Here is a 19,871-nt window from a genome sequence, read left to right on the forward strand (position 1 = left end):
CCTGTTTGTTTGAAATCTGTCAATAAAAGCAAAACTGTAAGTACTTTACAAATCTATTTATTTGTGTTTACCTGGGTTTATTAAACAAGCTTAAGCTTTCCACATCTTCTAACCACCATCAACTCCAACTCAAAGAATGATAGAACAGTAGACAATATTACGGGCCAATTGTGTGCACACGAAAAAGCGCTCAACGCTAATGTTGTTGATGTTGCGTCAAATGAAACTGCGCTTTATGTGAAGGTTAATAAAAAGGATGCTAAGCGGAATGATCAAAAAGACCAAGCGACAAAGAAGAAGTATAAATGTTTTATTTGTAAAGAACTTGGTCATCTCGAAAAGGATTGCCCAAAGGGTGGCAACAAGGAGAAGGAAAACAAACCTGGTAGTTCTAATATGATGTTACTAACGGTGAATTCAACACATTCTGGTTATGATGATTGGTATGTGGACAATGGTGCTACACATCATGTCACTATGCGAGGAGATCTATTCCAAGATTTTGAATACCTACTTTGGTGAAACTCACACAGTAACTACGGCAGACGGAAACATGATAAAGGCTGTTGGGAAAGGCACAGTTCATGTTGAAGCCAATGCTAGAGATAAGATTGAAAACCTTTTCTTAAGAGATGTTTGGTATGTTCCCCAGATTAGCAAAAACATTTTCTCAGTGCTTAGTTCACAGGATAGAAATCCCACAAGCCTATTTTAGTCAAGGGTGACAAAATGTTCATTGAAGGTTAATAATGGTATTGTTTTAACATGGAAAAGGCAAAGGTATGGTGGTCTGTATAAGATAGATTGCAAAGCCGTACGGCCTCCTGTTTCAATCAATTTAATTGAGCATGGAGATGTTAAAAAAAGGGGTTACTATGAGAACTAGAACGTGTTTGTTTTGTTATGTTTGAAATCTGTCAATAAAAGCAAAACTCGAAGTACTTTACAAATCTATTTATTTGTGTTTATCTGAGTTAATTAAACAAGCTTAAGCTTTCCACATCTTCTAACCACCACCAACTCCAACTTAGAGTTCTGGAATACGACCCTTAAGGTCGTATTCCAGAATTGTGCTCAAGCACTGGAAATACGACCCTAATGGCAAGGACTTGAGTATGATTTCCAGTGCTTGAAATCATACTCAAGTCCTGACTTGAGCATTGAGTAGAGTTCTAGTATACGACCCTAGACTTGGTTTGTTTATAAAACGCTGACAATAGCTGTCAAAACCGAACGCTCTACAGTGTTGACATCCGCAGGGAGCAAAGTTATTTACCCCATTATGCCAATTTATTTACTTTTATGTGATACTACTTAGATTTCATTTGAATAAATGATTGATTTAAACCATTGACTTACTTTAAACTACAATTTTATTTTATTTATTGCTGTTTTTAATTTGGTGTTTAGATTACTTTCGTCTACCACAGCTAAAATTCGGCTACATTAAGTTACTAAGATTGTGAAAAATAGCGATTAAGACCCAGGGTTGTTGGCAACACTGTTGACAACAAAAGTTTGCATTTGACGATTGGCTCAAAGGACAAAGTACCCAGAGCCGTGCAAAACCATTAAAAAAAATATTTGCAGTATTATGCAAATCTTAGGCGACGGATATTGAATCATAACATTGCATTTTTGCTGGCCCGTTTCGACCCGCACTTATTTAAAATATTTTTGTCAAGAACTAGTTATTTTAATAAATTTGAATCCGTAAAAAAAACACTAATTCCCCCTGAAAAATTAAACTTGTAACCTAAAGAAATTGTTTATCAACAAGGCATGATTTATTCTTTATTTATTTTATTGATCTTGTGTTCCTTGCAGAACTTATACACGTCAGCTGATGCTATAGATAAAACGGATTCCAATGGGCAAGGTGAGTGTTCAATAAAATTACTTTTTAACTTGTAAACATCAAGTGTTCTTATAATGTTTACAGTGGTGTTTATTTATTTGTAGAATTATTATTATGCCGCAAATGCGGCGCCGACGTGGCCGACTCGTCTTACCTATTTAGTGTATCGAGTCCTGGAGCAGAGAAAGTAGAGAAGCAGCATCTGTTTGGTAGAAAGAATATCACTGTGCAGACATTAATTAATCCTTTTGGTATCACCTTTGACATTGTTACAGCTGAAAAGGCAAGATGCGAAAACGTAGGACCTGTGAGTTTTGTTTATTTTTTAGTTTAGTAATGACTTAATTTCGCTATTTAAAATGACAAAATAATATGTAATTTTTTGTAGTGACCAATAAAAAAGTGTTGCGCTACTTATTCCAGCGTGACCATAGTCGAGTTTTTGAAATTTGGCTAGCCAGATAAATGGTCGCTATTTAGCCAGTTCTAGTCGCAAAAAACTAGATTTAGTCGTTAAGCCGTTTTGCACTTATTAAGGTGTTTTACTGTTCACGCTGGAATAAGCTTCTTCCGGCGGCACCATTTTTGGATCTCGAGAACCACAGCTCCTAGCTTATCTGATTGCACCCAGAAAAAGTCGTGAATTAGTCAGTTCTAGTCGCGAAATTTTAGAATTAGTCACTCCTTTGTTTAGAAGATATTGGATATTCAGTTATTTTCATAGGTAGGTTTCATTTCACATGTAGAAAAAAAACCATGAAAAATGTATACCTACCTAAGGAAGGCCACCCTCCCAAATGTTCGTTATGAAATCACTCAAGATATCGTGTTAGTGGTGATTAAAATAATTTTTAATTTATAAGAGTGTAATAAATAAACTTTTTAAATATCTACTAAATTTTTAGAATCAAATTTAACCATAACACCAATTTGTAGTTGAAAATAACTTATGCTATAAATTATAACAGTCATCTTTTATTCAATCAAGTCATTCATTATTTAATTATTATCAAAAGCCATATGTGACTGTACTACAAACACAAAATTGCTAAGTGAAACCTATCATATTTTTCTCAGCCACAAAGAGCGGATTCCTGGTTCCCTGAATATACATGGCGAATATGCTCATGTCCACATTGCGGACACCATCTTGGATGGACATTTGAAAGTGTCCCTGACAAAGGAGCCAATAACGACCAACCCAAATCCTTTCATGGTATAATTCTAGGCAATGTGCTTGGAGAAAATTGTAAGTTAGGTTTTAGACTACCTTTGTCACAAATTTTTAATAGAAACCAATTTTTTTTTAAAGTAACTGGTGCAATAATAAATTTCTATTTTTACATGAAAAGTTTTAAGGTGACTAAGTATTACGTGAACTTTATTATGTTGACAACCTTAAAAATATATAAGAAGACACAATATTTGTGCAGTTATTCCATCACTAAACTCAAGTGGTATATAAAAGTAAAGTATTTAAGCCTTGAAATCTCTCTTATCTTTTTTGTATGAATTGGGACACCTTTGCTTTCAGCTCCTGAGACTCGACTTAAAAAAGCAAAAGCAAAAGATGTGAAAGATGGGGATCGGTGAGAATCCCTAGAAATGAGAGTGTCTTATTTCTTCTTTAGTTCATACATGCATTCTGTGTAGAAGTGTTTAGGGGTTGTTTACTTTCTTGATCTTGCAAAATCTAAGAATCTATTAAGGGCCTAAAACAACCATTGTGAATAGTTCTCATACCATAGTTTTTAAGAAACTCAGACTTCAGTTTTATTGGTTTTGTCCTTTTCATAACAAATCACCAACGCTTTTGACTGATAGGCGTTAGAAAGGCGCTAACGCATGCATATTGCTTATAAAACAAATTTGCACCATATATTAATAAATCACAGTCGGTGCAATTGTGTTCTGAATTTTACACGATGTAAATGCACCTTACTATAAATACATAATAATTTAGAGGGCAGGACATTGGTTGATCACATTTCTTTTGTCAGTTGATATACTAAATTATTTTACTGTTTCAGTGTTGTACTGTATAGTACTTATACAACACAGTCAAAGTCCTTGATCATAATTTTTTTTTTGATACTAGTTCATTTGTACTAACTGCCTCCGTGACCGAACGGTTACCATGCCAGACTGCCATGCAGATGTCCCAGGTTCGATTCCCGGGGCGGGAGAAATAGTTGTATGGCCTACAATTATTTCTCTTGTGAGTTTTGGTGTAATTTGTGGTTGTCTATGTGTGTGTCCATGGCACCGGCGACATAGGGTTTTCCTAGTGCAGGGCTATGTTGAGTGTGTGCGTTATTTATTTATTTATTTGTCATTATGTAATAATATATGAATTTAAGTAGGTTTACTTCATAATTATTTGCATTTATAATAATTAGTGGATACCATTTTTTAGTAAAGATGAAAATCTCTAGGCGTTCAGCTATTTTTGATGCTGTCATTTGATTCTTTCATCTTAAACACCCTCTATCAGATTTTACTGCTTTATTTCTTTATACATTATCGTCTTACTAACACAAGTTTTTGATCTCAACATGTTTGTTGATATCATATTCTCACTTAACTTGGCAATAATTTCTTTTTATTTTCAGTCACGGACTCCCTGATAATGATGCCGATGACTTACCAAATGTGAAGATGAATATGGTTTAAAGGATATTAATTGTAATGAATGAAATAGTTCAAGTTTGAATTTAATTAGAAGCAATCATCCAAAAACAACAACAATTTCCTTGGGTATGTCGCTTAGTGTGGTGGTCAAATAAAAATAATGCACTGCAATAATTATTGTTAGTAATCAAGGTATGTTTTATTATGAAATAACTGTTATTTTGCAATCATTGCCCTTGAAAATATTTGTAAATCAAAGATTGTGAAAATTATGTCAAAAATAAAGTGCCTTATCTAAAAAGTAATTAAAACGTTCACAAGAAAAACCAATCAAAGTAGGTATTTATGAATTTTACGCTTGTTGCCAAAGAAAATTAAATTTGTTTTATGATCACCGGAAACAATATTGTTATGTTAAGACGAAGAAATGCGCACAGATTGTTAGAGATATTCAGTTATATTTGTAAGAGTATAAAGATTTAAAATAAACTGATTATAATGAAGACATTTTATTTGGAGAACTTTTAACAAAAATAGTACTTATTGCTTATGAATAATGGCTCAAATAACTATGTTTGTTATAACAGTTATCATCACTTCAGAGAGTGAACTTATTACAGCCAAGAGCCCATCTAGCTTGACACTTTAGGCTATTCTTATTGTCTGTCAAGCTTCTTGTGCTCTTGACCATGTAACTGCAAAAGCTAAACAAGTAAAAATATCAAGATGTCAAAACTGGTCATAGATAAATGTGAAGTCACTACTATGTAGCGCCGAGACATATTTTGTTACAGTCATCATAATGCAATGTACAAATTCGGGGTGCAACCGATATCGGCATTCCGTGTACGATATGTCTTTATTAATAATAATACTAAGTTAAGAAATAGGCGTGCGAGCGCGTCTGATAGTTTTGTGTTACCCTACCTCAAAAGGAAAAGACAAAGCTGTTATTACGTCATACGTGGATTCCTTGAAGTACTTGACGAGATACAATCACAGTAGCAATAGTCAAAAATATATAAAAAAGCGAAGGGAAGTTGTAAAGATCTCGAAAAAATGTTTCTAGAAAAATTAAATGAAGTGGTTTCAGAGATCACAAATCATAACATGCTAAATAAAATTGTTTCCACTACAATTTATAATTATACTGTTCCATAAAATCCATATCTGATTGGCAATTTTTTTTTCTAGGGCTATTTGTCATCATACAATGTGAATCTGCTGACTATTGATAGGGACAACATTTTAGTATAATGGCTAGTCACTCCATTTATCTTCACTAGGTCTTTTTTTCTCAAGCTCTAAATATTTTTACCTGACAACTGTATACTTAGTACATTATTTGTAGTTGATTGATAAAATAAGACACTTTTTTATTTTATTTTACTATATCCTGGTTTCTGAACTCATTGTGAGTTGTAACCAACTCACTCAAAATATTATCGTATCGGACTGATATGCGTATCGCTGCATCCCTAGTACAAATGCAATGCTTATTCCATGCATATTTGTGTTACAAAATTTGTACCTTTACAAGTACCTTGCGAAATAATCTTATAACTAAAACAAATCGTAAATTAATACTAACTTAATATTTACTTCTGTATCTTACTTAACAAACGAGGAAATTCTTAACGAAGTTCACTATTAATTCACATGAAAATGTTTTTATAATGTCTAAATAATCAAACAAAAATCACAATTGATTATATTATTCCACCTATGTACTAGCAAATCTTTGATGCAAAGTGAGCGTGGTAGCGTTGGGAGTTGGTATGCAGTTCACTCCAGAGGGAGTATCTGTAGCTGCTGTATCACCGCCGCCATATGCCTTTCCCTGAATTGCGGCAATCTCTTTCTGCAGTTTTGGGTTCAAAATTTGTTTGTTGACAAACTTCCTACCAATACCTTTATTGCCTCCACGCCCTCGTGACCTATTGGATCGATTACTGTAATTGGATCGATTTGAACGGTTAGATCTATTAGACCTGTTAGAACGATTAGATCTGTTAGACCTATTGGAGCCCATTGATTTTACGCTACCAGGTCCTCTGCGCAAATTGTAACCTCCGTATTGGTTATTGAACTGCGCTAAACTGTGTTGGTTTAAATACCCAGTGCCACCAACGCTGTTGCGACGTTTTCTGATGAAGTCATTAGCTACACTTACAGTCAGCTGAGATGCTGAGCTGAAAGAGTTGTTCCTGGAGCGTCTGAAAGTTTGAGATTTGATCATATTGTTTTGCATGCGCATGTTCTGTCTTTGCTCTTGTAGAATTTGATCAGATCTCAGTCCTACTGTGCTGTACCTATAAGCAGTTGCAAAGCCTCGACCCCGCTTTGAGATTCCTCTTTTTGCTATAGCTAGCGGTCGGCGGATATTTGCTGCTCCTCTACGAGTAGTTACACCGAGTCGGCTGTGCACATTTCCTTGTAGATTCGGATTCGAGTTCGAACGACGAAGTACATTATATAGGCCACCTGGGAAAAAAATATTTTAAATGTAATCCAAAATAATTTTATAATAATTTCATTGGCCGTGTAACGCAGCAAGTTGCCCGTGTGCATTGTTTAGGATACGGGTAGTGCTACATATGTTGTACCCACAGACATTATGACTAGATAGATGCCGCAAGTGTACCTACTTCACGTGCGCGATGTAAGCTATAAACGCTTAGTTGCCGCTGCTACACTTCAGAACGCGCCCGGCCGTTATCGTAGTGAAACATCCAAAAATGCGAAAAATGGAAATTGTGCCATTAGAAACTGTAAAAACACCATAGCTGTGAGAAGATAAATAAATAGAGACATTTCTTTCCACAGTTATGTAATTTTGTAATCAGAGTATCCATAATTTATATTTCAACACACTTGCTCATAAACAGCGTCATAACATGCAGGCAAAGTCGACTGTAATGTCCTAAATTACGCGCACGGGCTTTTTCATTACATTACCGCCTTGTGGTAGTAACGGTGTATTTTTTAAATTTAATTGCACTGCACTTCTCATAGTCAAAATTAAGCAAAAAGAAAAGTTTTTCAAATAAATCTAAGTAGTAATCTGAATGTATTCCGCATAAGCTTGAAGTATAAAAAAATAAACATGGTTAAATTAATTTCATTATTTCAAATTCTGCATCATTCTTAGTATATTGAAATTATTTGTTTTATATTGTTACCATCATGACTGTATGCGTTTTTGCCTTTTACAACATTTTAAGATCGTTTTCAGATAACCTCCAAAAATGTGTCCCTTTCAATAACTTTTATGTTATTACATGAATTCTAAGCATTATTTATTTAATATGATTGCTTGTTTGCTTAGTCTGTGTTACACATAAAATGACTACTTTACTACGTCACAGTAATAAATAAAACTTAATAAAGTGGGCAATTTCTCATTCATGGGAGCCGGTTCCACGTCGCCCTAATTTTAAGAAACGGAAAAAAAATTAAGCACTCGTGGAAATCGCAATATTTCCCATCGAGGATAAACTCTAATAACTTACACGTCGAATACATACCGTAACTTTCCAATTTATTATACACAAACACGTTTTCTTGGGGATACAAAGTGTGTTTCAATTTTGCTTATCATTAGTGTCAATTCAACTAAAAGCCTCCTAATAACAAAAGTTCATACCGCATCACCTTCACCTTTCGCACACGTGAGAGGGGGCTCCTATAGGATTGGAGTGTATACAGTGAAGTAACCTGTGCATCTTCGTTTTAGCAAAAAAATCGACTTACATACCAATTTCAGCGCTAGTGACTAAATCGTTCTCATTCATGTAAAACAAAACATTTCTAAATAAGTATTAAGTAATAGTTTTATAAACTTTATTGTACATCAATTAGACAAAGGGAACTTTAAAATCCATGCACTTTTATAACGGTCCAGCATATTTTAAACACTTGACAATTAAAAATGTATCCAAATATCATTATTGTCGCTCTCATTCTTGTCTACTTTTAAGTCAAATAGTTACTTTAAGCCAAACATTTACTTGAAATATAACAATTAGAAGGTGATAGTGGTGGTGATGATGTTGATGACGATGATGGTGGTGGTGATGATGACGATGATGGTGGTGGTGATGATGACGATGATGATTGAAGTGATGATGACGATGCTTGTGATGATGATGTGAATGGTAATGTGCTGATGATAATGGTGATCATGATGATAATGTTGATGGTGATCATGATGATATATTGATGTACAGTGAACGGCACATCAGACTACACATTTTTGTACGAAAATCGCCTCGATAGCAACGGAACAAGATACGTCAATGTGTAGCTTGATGTGCTGGCGTGTGTACAACAAAGTTTATATTATGACTTTTACAAAATACTTATTTAGATTTATTTATTAATTACATATAGATAGATAGATGGTCTTACACGGATGAGAAGGATTTTGATACAAGAACTTATAAAATATTAGTTACATGTTAAATGTTCTTTTGTGAACGATAAAATGTGTGTTGTAATAATAATTTCTCATTACTGTGCCGTCTTTCGCATTTATGTTTATGAGAAAAACATTCGTCTTACTGCAATTTCATTCGTGTGACCTAAAATATCGTTTTTTGTTGTAACTTAAATATTTCTGTGATTTTATAATGATTGACATTGCTTGAACTTATTTGTACGTTTAAGACCTTAACACCAAGGGTTTTACAAAAATCACTCAAAAAGTGCCATTGAAATTGGGAAAGTGAAATTCACCCTTTAGTTCGCGGAAGAATTTTTATTTTAACAGGTCATCTGTTTAGAATAAAAAAAAACAAAATCCCGCCATTTGCAAAATCCGTAATAAAAATAAATGTTATGTTTATATCTTATATTATATCTTTGTATTTATTACCTCGCAAATGTGATGGAAAACCATATATATATTATTACATATATTTTTATCACATTTGCGAGGTAATAAAGTAACACGGGCGGTACGGGAATTACGAATCTCGACTCAGTCTTCGACTTCAGACTTCTATAGTCCATTTGTTTAGGTACTTACCTAAATGTAAACAATCTTAATACTTCTTTTCATTGAAACATATACTTAAAAAAACAAATCAATACGTATAAAAATAGGCATGCAATTTCACATGAAGCTAAGTATTTGTGTTTTGTATGTGAAGGTAAGTAAAAATCATTTTCTAAATGTATATTTCATTAAATCGACATGTCAAGATTGTTTACATTTAGTTAAGTACCTAAACAAATGGACTATAATAGTCTCGTTTCTTAATTCCTTATTTACCGCCCTTAATACACAATGTACTATTAAAATGCTTTTTTTTTTCATTTTAAATTAATTTCGAGAAAACAAATAAGCAAACGAGTTTAAGCCGCGTGTTCATAATACGTTGCGGCTTTTACTTGGTGCGGTACACTTGTGGTCCTTCTTTAGTAGGCCATTAATATCGAACGAGCGATACTTTTGTGTGCATTCATTTTCGTAGTACGACCGCTTCGTCATGTTTTTGGTCAAATATGATTAGTAATATTCATTTGATGCAACACAGTTCTCGATTTTGATCGATTTAGGTAACAAAGGCATAACAATTCTCAACACGAATGATGATATAAAAATATTGTATAAAGTTTGTTATTTTTTTAGTTGTCCGGAGCAATTTGTTTTGTTGAAACACGTATTATTAAAGGACTTAATTATCTTATTCTGGTATTATTTTACTATATTGATATTTCACGGCTTCTAATAATCAAATATTTGAAAAATCATTATTCTAAACACGTGTTGCGTCTGCGTCTTCGATTTAATCAATCGCTTTAGTGCCGAAGGAGTTTTCCCATAACTAATAGCGCTTGTCACAAGTCATCAGAGGTACAAAAAATTTGGCACGCTTGCTTTTCATACAGATCGCGGTGCTTGAGGTGTCTATTTAGATATATGTCTGCGGTTATACGAGTGTAGCAGTTTGCCGGTAATTTTTTTTTAAGTATATTAAGGAGACTGTAGGTTTAGTTATAAGTTAATTTTAAACATATTTTTTTGCATATACATATAACTGTTTGTCCCTCAATAAAATAAAATAGAGTAATAAATTCAGTAAATTACCTCTGTTAAATCTATTATTTCTGATTAGAGGGGGCATTTCCATTTGTTCCTCAAGCCCAGCTCTACCTCTGGGCGTCAAACCACGCAGTCTGGACCTGGATCTGGAGGTCGAGCGACCTCTGGAGGCTGAACGGAATCCCTGACGAGAGCGAGAGCGAGCACGAGATTGAGAGCGCGCTCGTGAGCGGGAACGAGACCGTCCTTGTGCACCAGGGCTGGGCGTGCCAGAGCGGGATTGGCTACGTCCGCGACTACCACCGCGACCGCCTCCACCGCCAGTGCCGCGGCCGCGTCCCCGCCCTCGGCCGCCACGGCCGCGAATTCCGCCGCCACCTCTTCCTCGAGTTCTACTCGCTCGATTTTGTTGTTTGCTTTGCTCTATTATCTCATCTGTAATCCAAGTGTTGAATGTTGACTAAGTAATTAGAGTCAATACCATATAGTAAATGAATGTTACAGTAACAATAATCTCAGATATGGAGTTTTGCTGTTAAGAAATCTCATACCAAAATCAATTATCAAATCAAATATCCGTGGTAATCAATCACTTTAGCTTGTAAGAAATACGAGCAGTAATTCAAGTAATAATGGAATTTATGTGAAACATTTATAACCACAAAATCTGTGTCAGTAAATTTATATAAACAGAATTATTGAATAAATATCATTGTAGCGAAAACTATGTCGATATGTATACAAGTGCATAAAATGTTATCTCGGACCACACACGCTGTGTTAAATAATAAATGTTCATCATTTCATACTGCACAGCAGCATTTTTGCTCGTAAAATTTTAATAGAGGTTCTTGCCACCCAATCAACCCAAACCCAAACACAAACATAAAACAAAAAGAAAAATCAAATAACAAATATGTAATAAAAATAATTTCATCATTATTATTTTTTATTTATTGTACAATTTATAAAGTCAACCAATTAAAAAAAAATTTAGCCCCTAACCCAATCACTCTAGCGCGCGTAATCAGGAGCGTTGTACAAGATTGCGCACGGGAAAATCTGCACGCGCAATCGTGCGCGATTACCTGTTTGAAATGTTTTAAGCTCTTTCTTGTTTTATTGCTTGTTTTCATTTTTGTTATAACAACGGAAAGAACGTCCGTGTAAAGGCTAATAGCGCAGGTTAGACCGCGTGAAACTGGCGCGTGTTAGACTACGCGTTTGCATGCGCGACTAATGAGCGCAATCGTGCGGATATTCCCTATTCCTTCCAAAGTCTTAACCCGCGCGCTCAATCGCGCACGATTGCTGTATCACGCACGATAGTGTCTGTGTAAAGCCCGCTTTTGTTTAATTAAAGAAATAAAAACAAAAAACAAATAAAATGCCACTTATTATGTATTGTATTGTCAGTAAGTATGTCAAGCAACAACTACATCTATTCAAACATGATAGAAATAAACAAACGTGTGAAATGAAACCCAAATACACATGTTCTAAAGCATGTCCATAAAAATACATTGTATTTAAAAAGTTCCTACTATGCAGGCATCACAATTTATGATAAACTACCAAGTGAAATATAGTAAAATGAAAATGACCACTGAATTCTACAATGAATTGACTAATTATAAAAAGTATTACAGTTTAAATGAATATTTGGAACAATAAGTTTGCATTATTATAAAAGATTATCCATACTATACTTTTTACAATTCTTATTTAATTTGTAAAATTTAAACTTTTGCCTTACTTATTTATTACTGTAAGTAGTCAATTAACATTTTATCATAGGACGTTTGCATGCTATTTATATATTGTCATGGATAGTGCAAATCCGCATATGTAGTATTAGAAAAAACGCGTATCTGCACCAAACCAAATTTCACAGGAGCGGGATTTAACATTATTACTTTGTTATTTGGCTAAGACTTTCATTTTTGCACAGTAACCATCAATGTATGTTGTCTAATGTCTGATAACAATACATTCCCGAAAATAACGCTAATTTGGTTGCCACGACATTTACGCGGATTTGATTTGTCGACCAAAATTACCGAAATGGACTCATAATCAAATGCTAGTTACACACACGTAATAGCACTATCCCTGACACTATCCCCGATATATGAAACATGGTTACAAACATATTTCACATTCAAATTTAATAAACTTATTAAATACTACTACCCACATAATAATAAAAATAGATTTACCACATAGAAAACATGTTACAAAATCAAGTTGTTAAAAATATACGAAATTCTTAAAACTGGTATGACTTTTAAAAATTTTGTATTTTTAACTACTTGATTTTGTAACAAAGCATTGTGTGGTACTTTTCACATCAGAAAAAGATCTCAAAATCATATGTTGCATCCATACTTGGGTCAGCAGATGAACTATAACTCTCTATTTGAGAATTAACATCTATGTTGGACTTGTTACAATTAGTTACTTTATGACAGTTATAAATTAGTACTACAGTAATAAATAAAAGCTAAAGAAAACCCATTGGTGACAGACACAAGCAAATTCAAGCCATAATAATAAAAATATTTCAGAATATTTTTTGTCGTTGTTTGTGTATGCAGTTTTGGCCTTCACAATTAAGCACATTCAATATAACAGCCCCATTTTTTTCTGCATAAGTTTTGTTTATAGTGACCCTCCACAAGGACCATCTAAGTTACGTCCTAACCCCAGATCAGCCTGTTTGTATGGGCTTCATCCAGTTCTCAAAAGGGTAGTGCCTTAGGTGAGCCGCCCCAGGTGCTTGTTAAGCTCCCTTCCTATTTTCCAGATAGGTACTGGAGCTGAAGGTATGCGCACTTCCTGTTGCACTCTGCTCAACGAATGGCTGCCACCACTGAACCATCGACTCTAAGTCAACTATCGAGTTCTTAGGTTTTCGAGATTGTTACACATAGGAAATGAAACTATTTTTCTCGCCCTTTACACGGTTGAGTCAACCGTGATCATCTCCTCATTGGTGACGGAGCTGTAAGGCACGCTCGCTTCCCGACGCCGAAAAACTGCGTCTCCCCAGTTTCTAAATTCCTACGCGGCTGAAGGAACTGGAGGATGTCTAGCTCATTCTCTACTAGCACTGCGGGCTAGAGCTGGAGATCTCGGTAGTAGTGTCCTGCGACAATGTCCAGACATAGCTTCTGACTTAAAGGGCAACTCAAGTGCCCCGCGCGTCTACTCGCCTCAGGCTACTAAGACGCGCCAGATGCGAGCGGGGCGGACGCGCCAGATGCGAGCGGGGCGGACGCCCCAGATACATGCTACCGGCCAGATGAACGTGTTCATCTGTATGCAGCTAAACACAAAACCCGTCGAGTCCATACACAAGTTCGGGTCCGCCAGAGAAGCTTGTGAAGGCATATCACTGGCTGGGCTCGGCTCGGACGCCCGCCGTAGTCTGGTCTTACCGAGGTGCCCGTAGTCTCCCCGGAACTCTCTACTTCTCGAGTAGGTAGATAGGAACAATTCCATGACAGAAAATGTTCCTTCTCAACAACTCATATTACCAAGTACCAAAGTGGTTCGTATCTCAGTGGCGCAAAGTAACAATAATGCTCGCCAATTGCAGAAAGCTTATAATACTTTGGATAAGTTTGCCAATTTTCCATTGTATGTAACAGTATGGTAAATTCAATAAAGAATAGAACTGAATTGTTTTGGAATTAAAACAGAATTGTATAAAATATGTTTGTGTACTATTTCCGTTGATGATGCGCACATAAATTAGGTACCACGCAATTCGAAGCTTCACATATGTTACAAATGTTTATAACTAAATCGCATTAACATATTAATTTTGTAATATTATAATAACCTATTACAAGCCAATAAACGACGATATTCTGAACCAGAACAGATAACTTTATCCCAAAATAGCTGAATGGAGCGAAAGCTTCAGTCGCTGCACAATCGATAAAACGTTAACTTTACTTACCAAGAGACATATTCACCGGATCACTCATCGTGCTGATTTATATCGATTTCTAAATGAGTTCTGTTACAGGGATGCGAATTTCTTCTTCAATTTAAAAATAAATTACCACAAACCGTATAGGTTAGAAAAACGGCAACCATTAACCACAAACCTGTCACCACAGAGTTAAGTTTTTTTTTAAATAGCCAAATAATTTTTTTTTATGACTTTTGGTTTGGATATAAGTCCTTTGAGTCACGTCTTCGTTTAGTTATCGGGATCCTCAATAAATATTATCTATTGTAGTTCTAATACATTATGTTTTCACTTTCTCAAAAATAGCTTAGTTCTCTTCTTTGGGTTTTCTAAATAGTCTTTTAAGCGGCGGGTGTCAACATTTATGTTTTCACTTTCACAACATATCACATTATTGTCACTATGTACAAAAACTTTGAATTCGTAATAAGTGGACTTTTCAGGATAAAATCTTTTGTAGTTTGGTTAATAAAGACTAGTTCTAAGATTCCACATCACTATTTCTTCGTTTTCTTTTCATAATATACTTAAAATTATCTTTGTAAAAACTGTACTTGTATTTTCAAAAACCCGGAATTTAGTCGCAAAATAAAGATTAGATAAGCTTATAATAGTGTTGGGTCAAGTAAAAATTTCCATTTAGAAACTCTTTTTTTAGAAAATTAACCCTTTATCGCATACGAAGCCATTTATGGCTTCTAAAGTTCTGATTTTTTTTACATTTTCCGTAAAACGGAAAGTATTTTTATGTCTATGATACGTCACATCTGTCAATGTGCATTCACTTAGGGCGGCCACACACGCTCGGTTTCCTGATTAGGTCTCCGAATCAGGAATTCAGATTCGGAAACCTGAATGCTCCATTTACATACAAAATGTTCAACACGGCGCACACGTCCTTACTATTTCCGAACGGAAAAAACCCGACTTTCGTTTCGGAATTCATCCCGTGAGTTCGGGCAGACAGAACGGAAAAAACCTAATGGCGTCGCCCCGAACGCAGCGCTCACATACATTTTGTATCGTTCGCCGCACACGAACGGACATTTCTATTCAGAACCGCGCTAGCACTATGTCGAATGGACGTGTTCTTACGATTTTGCGAACAAAATGTGTGAGGCCCAAAATTTAATAATGTCTGTGGAACAATATCCCTGTATATGGGATATTAATCATGCAGACTACCGTAACAGAGACATCAAGGACCTCGCATGGGAGCAGATATGTAAAGAAGTTTATGATGATTGGGAAACGTGCGCCGACAAATCAAACAAATGTAAGTATTTTAATATTCATTTATTTTAAAGCAAAACAAGACAAGCCAAAAGTAGCTATTGTAATAATCATTTCATTGTTGAATTTTAATGTGGGATAATATTGTTAGTAATTATTATTTATATTATAACATTAACACAGTGGGTTGATAATTCTTGCACTGTATTGACATGACAGTTCTCCAGGCTGTGTCATGAAGTACTCAGCAAAGTTATCTCTTATAGTTCTGCCTCGGTTTGTGGATTGTGGTCGAGAATTGAATGGCAAATCCTCAAAGTAATGTGTCAACGTATTTTTGAAATCATAACCATCTCGTTTGCGTACAAAATTATGCAATACACATGCCGTCTTCGTTACAAGTACAGCATAATCTGATGTAATTGTCATGTTAGTATGAAAAATCCTCCACTTGTTTGAAAGAATACCGAAAGCACATTCTACAATACGTCGAGATCGACTCAGTCGATAATTGCGGCGTTGATTGTTGAGGTTACATCTTGGATAAGGTTTCAAAAAATTATTATTCAGTGGAAAGGCCTCATCACCTATAAACACATACGGTAGGGGTGTTCAATTACTTCCTGGCAGAGGTTTTGGTTCTGGCAAATTAAGGCGATTTTCTTTTAATTTTTTCCAAAAAACCCAACTATCAAAAATATTGCTGTCACTGTCTCTGCCATAGGCACCTACATCTACAGCTATGAAGCGGTAGTCTGAATCTACTACTGCCATCAATACAATAGAGTGGTAATGTTTATAATTATAAAAAGCCGACCCACTGTGCAAGGGGGAGATCGACCGGATATGCTTCCCGTCAACTGCACCTACGCAGTCGGGGAAGTTGATATATTTACGAAAATTTTCTGCAATTTCTGTCCAACGTTCTTTTGATGATGGTGGCTTCATTTCTAAGCGATGATACACTTCCCAAATAGCTTCACAAGTTTCTTTAACGAGCGCAGACACAGTACGGCTTCCTACTAGAAAATCGGTTTTTAATTCTTCAAAATTGCTACCAGTTACCAGGAATCTGAAAAACAAAACCAATAATTTTATTTTTAACACATTTCAGGTGCTGAATTGAAGAAGAGGTGGACCAACATTAGAGACTATTACCGGAAGGAAGTACAAAACGCCAAAAAAGTTCCTACTGGCAGTGCAGCCAAAAAGTCCAAAACATATATTATATTTATAGTGAATTGCTTTACTTTTTAACACCCATATTCGCTAAAAGAGTTTCTGAAGGAAATTATCCACAAGAAAAAGAAGAAGATTCAGAATCTAATCAAACACCAAATGTAGAACATAATATTGAACCGGAAGCTATCAATCATTTGGAGTCGCCGAAGCCAACTTTACCAGTGGTTAAACAAAAAAGAAAGAAAGATGTCCCCAGTGAGATATTAAATACGTTACAACAAAAACAGAAACAAACTCCTGCTAATACTGACGAAGATGACGACACTAAATATCTACTAAGTTTCAGAAGTTATATGAAAACAATGAATGCTCGGCAAAAAATTGATTTTAAAGTGGGTATGCTTAACTTGGTCAAAACAGTCACCATGGAAAATGATCCATCGCCACCACAGTCTCGATACACGAACTATTACCACTATCGTGACAATTCTTCAGGGCCGAAAAATTCACCTATATATTTGCAAAGTCCATCTCCATCACCACCAACTTATCACTCATTCTCCCAGCAGCAAAATGACCTCCGTACGAATACCCCTTGAAAATCTATTGTTATCCACTCAATTACTAATATGACACCTCCCCAATCAACTACCCAACAAAGTCCCGGGCACGATTACCCTAAGTTATCTATACCAGAGACTAGTGCTGAAGATAGTGAGGCTTCACAGTTCTTAGTACTACAGTCTGAAGATTCACAGAAGGATTCAATTCATGAATTTTTAAAACTGAAGTAAATTAAAAGTGTATTGTCTGTACCAATATTTTGATTTTGTTAAAATAAATACATACCTTAATGTTATTGTCAACTTTTCTTCTGTATCCAAACACAATCTCATGCAAGTACTTTGCTTTTTTATTTTATCTCGTATGCCGTTATGAAGCTCATCAAAGGATTTTATTGACATCCTGTAATATTTGAAGAATTCTTCTGGGTGTGCTCGTAACTTTGCTCTTTTGAGATAGTATTGACTCTCCGTTAATCTCTGAGTGTTCAAAGGATGTACCCAGTAACGACGTTTTCTCTTCTTCTTGTCTAGCGCCAGTAAAAGTGCAATAGCAATCAATTGATCGTTGTCGTCCATAGTGCTTTCACAGAAGCGTCTCTATTCGAACTGACCGTGTAAATTGCTAATACAGAAAAAACGATGGTTTGCGCTAGACACGCGGAATTCCGGATCTGAATTCATGATTCGGAAACCTAATCAGGAAACCGAGCGTGTGCGGCCGCCCTTAAGTAGAGGGATTCGCTCTGGACCTTTTGGAGGGAAAAGTGTCGTTTTTATTTTGACTTTCAATTATTTTGTGAAATCTAGTTTAAAGTGGAATAGGATAGTGCTATTGTGCCTTAATCGAAGATTAAAACGCGAAATTATACGAATCTCGAACTAAAATACCCGTATCGGCCCGTTCTAAGGAATCCCGAGTCAATCCAACCACGCCGCCTCAAATTGCCTATCCTCTTTGTGGCGGCCATATTTACAGAAACATAATTCAACTTCATGTACCAAAAAAGAACAATGTACCAAGACTTGGCTGTATGGTGTAAAACTTTTGCCTTTTCCTTTATGGAAAGAAGAAAAAAAATCACTTAAGTAGTCTGTGGTCTATTTGAGGCTTTAAATTAAAATCCGCTTTAAAATCACTTCCGCGATGTTAAAAGCCAATCTTTGAGCACACAAAAGTATTATTTATCATGGCATGAGTTTTTTTTTAAACGAGCTCCTTTTGCAAAAAATAAGTTATAATATTTTTTATGGAATGAAGAGTGGCAAGTATTGTACCATTTTGAAATCTTGATTATATGGGCCATCTTTTAAAACAACTTGCCCAGGGTAGGGTAGTACATTTTTTTTTAAATATGATTTAAGCTACGACTCAATGAAACTTATTTTTTTTTACTAAACTCATAACGTTTATTGTTTGATTTGTGACTGCAATAAATAGCATGGTTATTTATGATGACGTTAAAAAAAATCACTCCAAAATTTGAAAATTTGTGACGACAGTACCTAAACATGTGGTCTAAGGTATCGAATTCAACATTTTCAAAAAAATGCCCATTATCACTTAACTAAGTGACATGGATTTTTATTTATTTTTTTACCAGGACTGATATAACGTGGCCTCTCGCCCAGTGACCGTTTGACGTTGAGTTTTGGGACACCCTGTATATAAGTTCCTATTTTATCATATTAATTTCCATTCATTTGTCTTGTAATCTGTTGCGTATGACATAGTACTTATTAAATGGTAACTACGTCAATTGTATCTTAACGGAACAGACTGTTCATGTTTTGTGTTTAAATTAATGTAATTACGTGCTTGTGTCATCTCATGTGATTAGTGTCGCCTACTATGTTCCGTGTCACGTACACACATCAAAAAAAGTTTGCGATCACTTCGAAAAATTGAAACCTTTTTTGTTACTGTAGATTATATTATGATTTTTTCTTCTTTTTAGATTCTTTATTTAAAAATAAATTAGAACATAAAACAATGACCCCGTTCAATTGTTTTTTCATATAAAAAGGCTTTCAGTCCTAGCTTACGCTCATTCAGAAATCTGATTTAGTCAATTATAAGCGATTCAAGATATTTTTCGCGGAAAGTTGTGATTGAAAAAATGCCAAGAGGATTGTCAGAGGTTTTACGAGCTAGAATGGTAACTTTGAGGGAAGAAGGATACACCACGAGAGTAATAGCACGCAGACTTGCTATATCCCAATCCTGTGTCGTGGCTACGTTGCAGAGGTATCACGGAATGGGGAATTTAGCTGACCGACCCCGCAGCGGTCGCCCAACTGTTTTGACAGCTGCCCAAAAGCGCTATATTAGATTGCTGGCAGCCCGTGATCCAACAATCAACGCCACTAAAA

At 35.4% G+C, this 19,871-nt stretch overlaps 3 protein-coding genes across 5 annotated transcripts; 2 read left to right on the forward strand and 1 right to left on the reverse strand.

Moving 5' to 3' along the window:
* The first annotated feature begins 1,619 nt into the window (after nt 1-1,619).
* LOC113232923 (protein cereblon-like) lies at nt 1,620-4,899 on the forward strand. 2 transcript variants are annotated; one of them, XM_026467828.1, is made up of 5 exons: nt 1,620-1,879; nt 1,963-2,165; nt 2,936-3,107; nt 3,393-3,447; nt 4,471-4,899. In XM_026467828.1, the coding sequence occupies exons 1-5, from the start codon at nt 1,783-1,785 to the stop codon at nt 4,529-4,531; spliced, it is 588 nt and encodes a 195-aa protein (XP_026323613.1). In that variant the 5' UTR covers nt 1,620-1,782; the 3' UTR covers nt 4,532-4,899. The 2 variants fall into 2 exon arrangements, with proteins under 2 accessions (XP_026323613.1, XP_026323614.1); XM_026467829.1 differs by lacking the exon at nt 3,393-3,447.
* Nucleotides 4,900-5,095: 196 nt separating this feature from the next.
* LOC113232922 (uncharacterized protein DDB_G0287625-like) lies at nt 5,096-14,599 on the reverse strand. 2 transcript variants are annotated; one of them, XM_026467827.1, is made up of 4 exons: nt 14,506-14,548; nt 10,914-10,973; nt 10,584-10,868; nt 5,096-6,973 (listed from the first exon to the last, which is right to left on the reverse strand). In XM_026467827.1, the coding sequence occupies exons 1-4, from the start codon at nt 14,531-14,533 to the stop codon at nt 6,213-6,215; spliced, it is 1,134 nt and encodes a 377-aa protein (XP_026323612.1). In that variant the 5' UTR covers nt 14,534-14,548; the 3' UTR covers nt 5,096-6,212. The 2 variants fall into 2 exon arrangements, with proteins under 2 accessions (XP_026323612.1, XP_026323611.1); XM_026467826.1 differs by having other exon boundaries at nt 10,584-10,973; nt 14,506-14,599.
* A 1,055-nt stretch (nt 14,600-15,654) lies between these two features.
* LOC113233371 lies at nt 15,655-17,534 on the forward strand. The gene is made up of 3 exons (XM_026468496.1): nt 15,655-15,796; nt 16,868-16,964; nt 17,030-17,534. Exons 1-3 carry the CDS (start codon nt 15,655-15,657, stop codon nt 17,532-17,534), a joined length of 744 nt encoding a protein of 247 aa, XP_026324281.1.
* The last annotated feature ends 2,337 nt before the right edge of the window (nt 17,535-19,871 follow it).

This window comes from Hyposmocoma kahamanoa, unplaced genomic scaffold (genome assembly GCF_003589595.1).
Source record: "Hyposmocoma kahamanoa isolate Upper Pololo Valley unplaced genomic scaffold, ASM358959v1 78, whole genome shotgun sequence".
Lineage (NCBI taxonomy): Eukaryota > Metazoa > Arthropoda > Insecta > Lepidoptera > Cosmopterigidae > Hyposmocoma > Hyposmocoma kahamanoa.

Bases quoted from the DNA above. Each gene is read 5' to 3' on its own strand.
- LOC113232923 (XM_026467828.1), top strand. From the start codon at position 1,783: ATGATTTATTCTTTATTTATTTTATTGATCTTGTGTTCCTTGCAGAAC. The intron at 1,880-1,962 runs GTGAGTGTTCAA...ATTTATTTGTAG, and splicing joins AACGGATTCCAATGGGCAAG to AATTATTATTATGCCGCAAA. The intron at 3,108-3,392 runs GTAAGTTAGGTT...CTTTGCTTTCAG, and splicing joins CAATGTGCTTGGAGAAAATT to CTCCTGAGACTCGACTTAAA.
- LOC113233371 (XM_026468496.1), top strand. From the start codon at position 15,655: ATGTCTGTGGAACAATATCCCTGTATATGGGATATTAATCATGCAGAC. The intron at 15,797-16,867 runs GTAAGTATTTTA...AACACATTTCAG, and splicing joins CGCCGACAAATCAAACAAAT to GTGCTGAATTGAAGAAGAGG. The intron at 16,965-17,029 runs GTCCAAAACATA...ATTCGCTAAAAG, and splicing joins ACTGGCAGTGCAGCCAAAAA to AGTTTCTGAAGGAAATTATC.
- LOC113232922 (XM_026467826.1), bottom strand. From the start codon at position 14,533: ATGAGTGATCCGGTGAATATGTCTCTTG. The intron at 10,974-14,505 runs GTAAGTAAAGTT...CTTGGATTACAG, and splicing joins TCCGGTGAATATGTCTCTTG to ATGAGATAATAGAGCAAAGC. The intron at 6,974-10,583 runs GTAATTTACTGA...TTTTTTTCCCAG, and splicing joins AAATAATAGATTTAACAGAG to GTGGCCTATATAATGTACTT.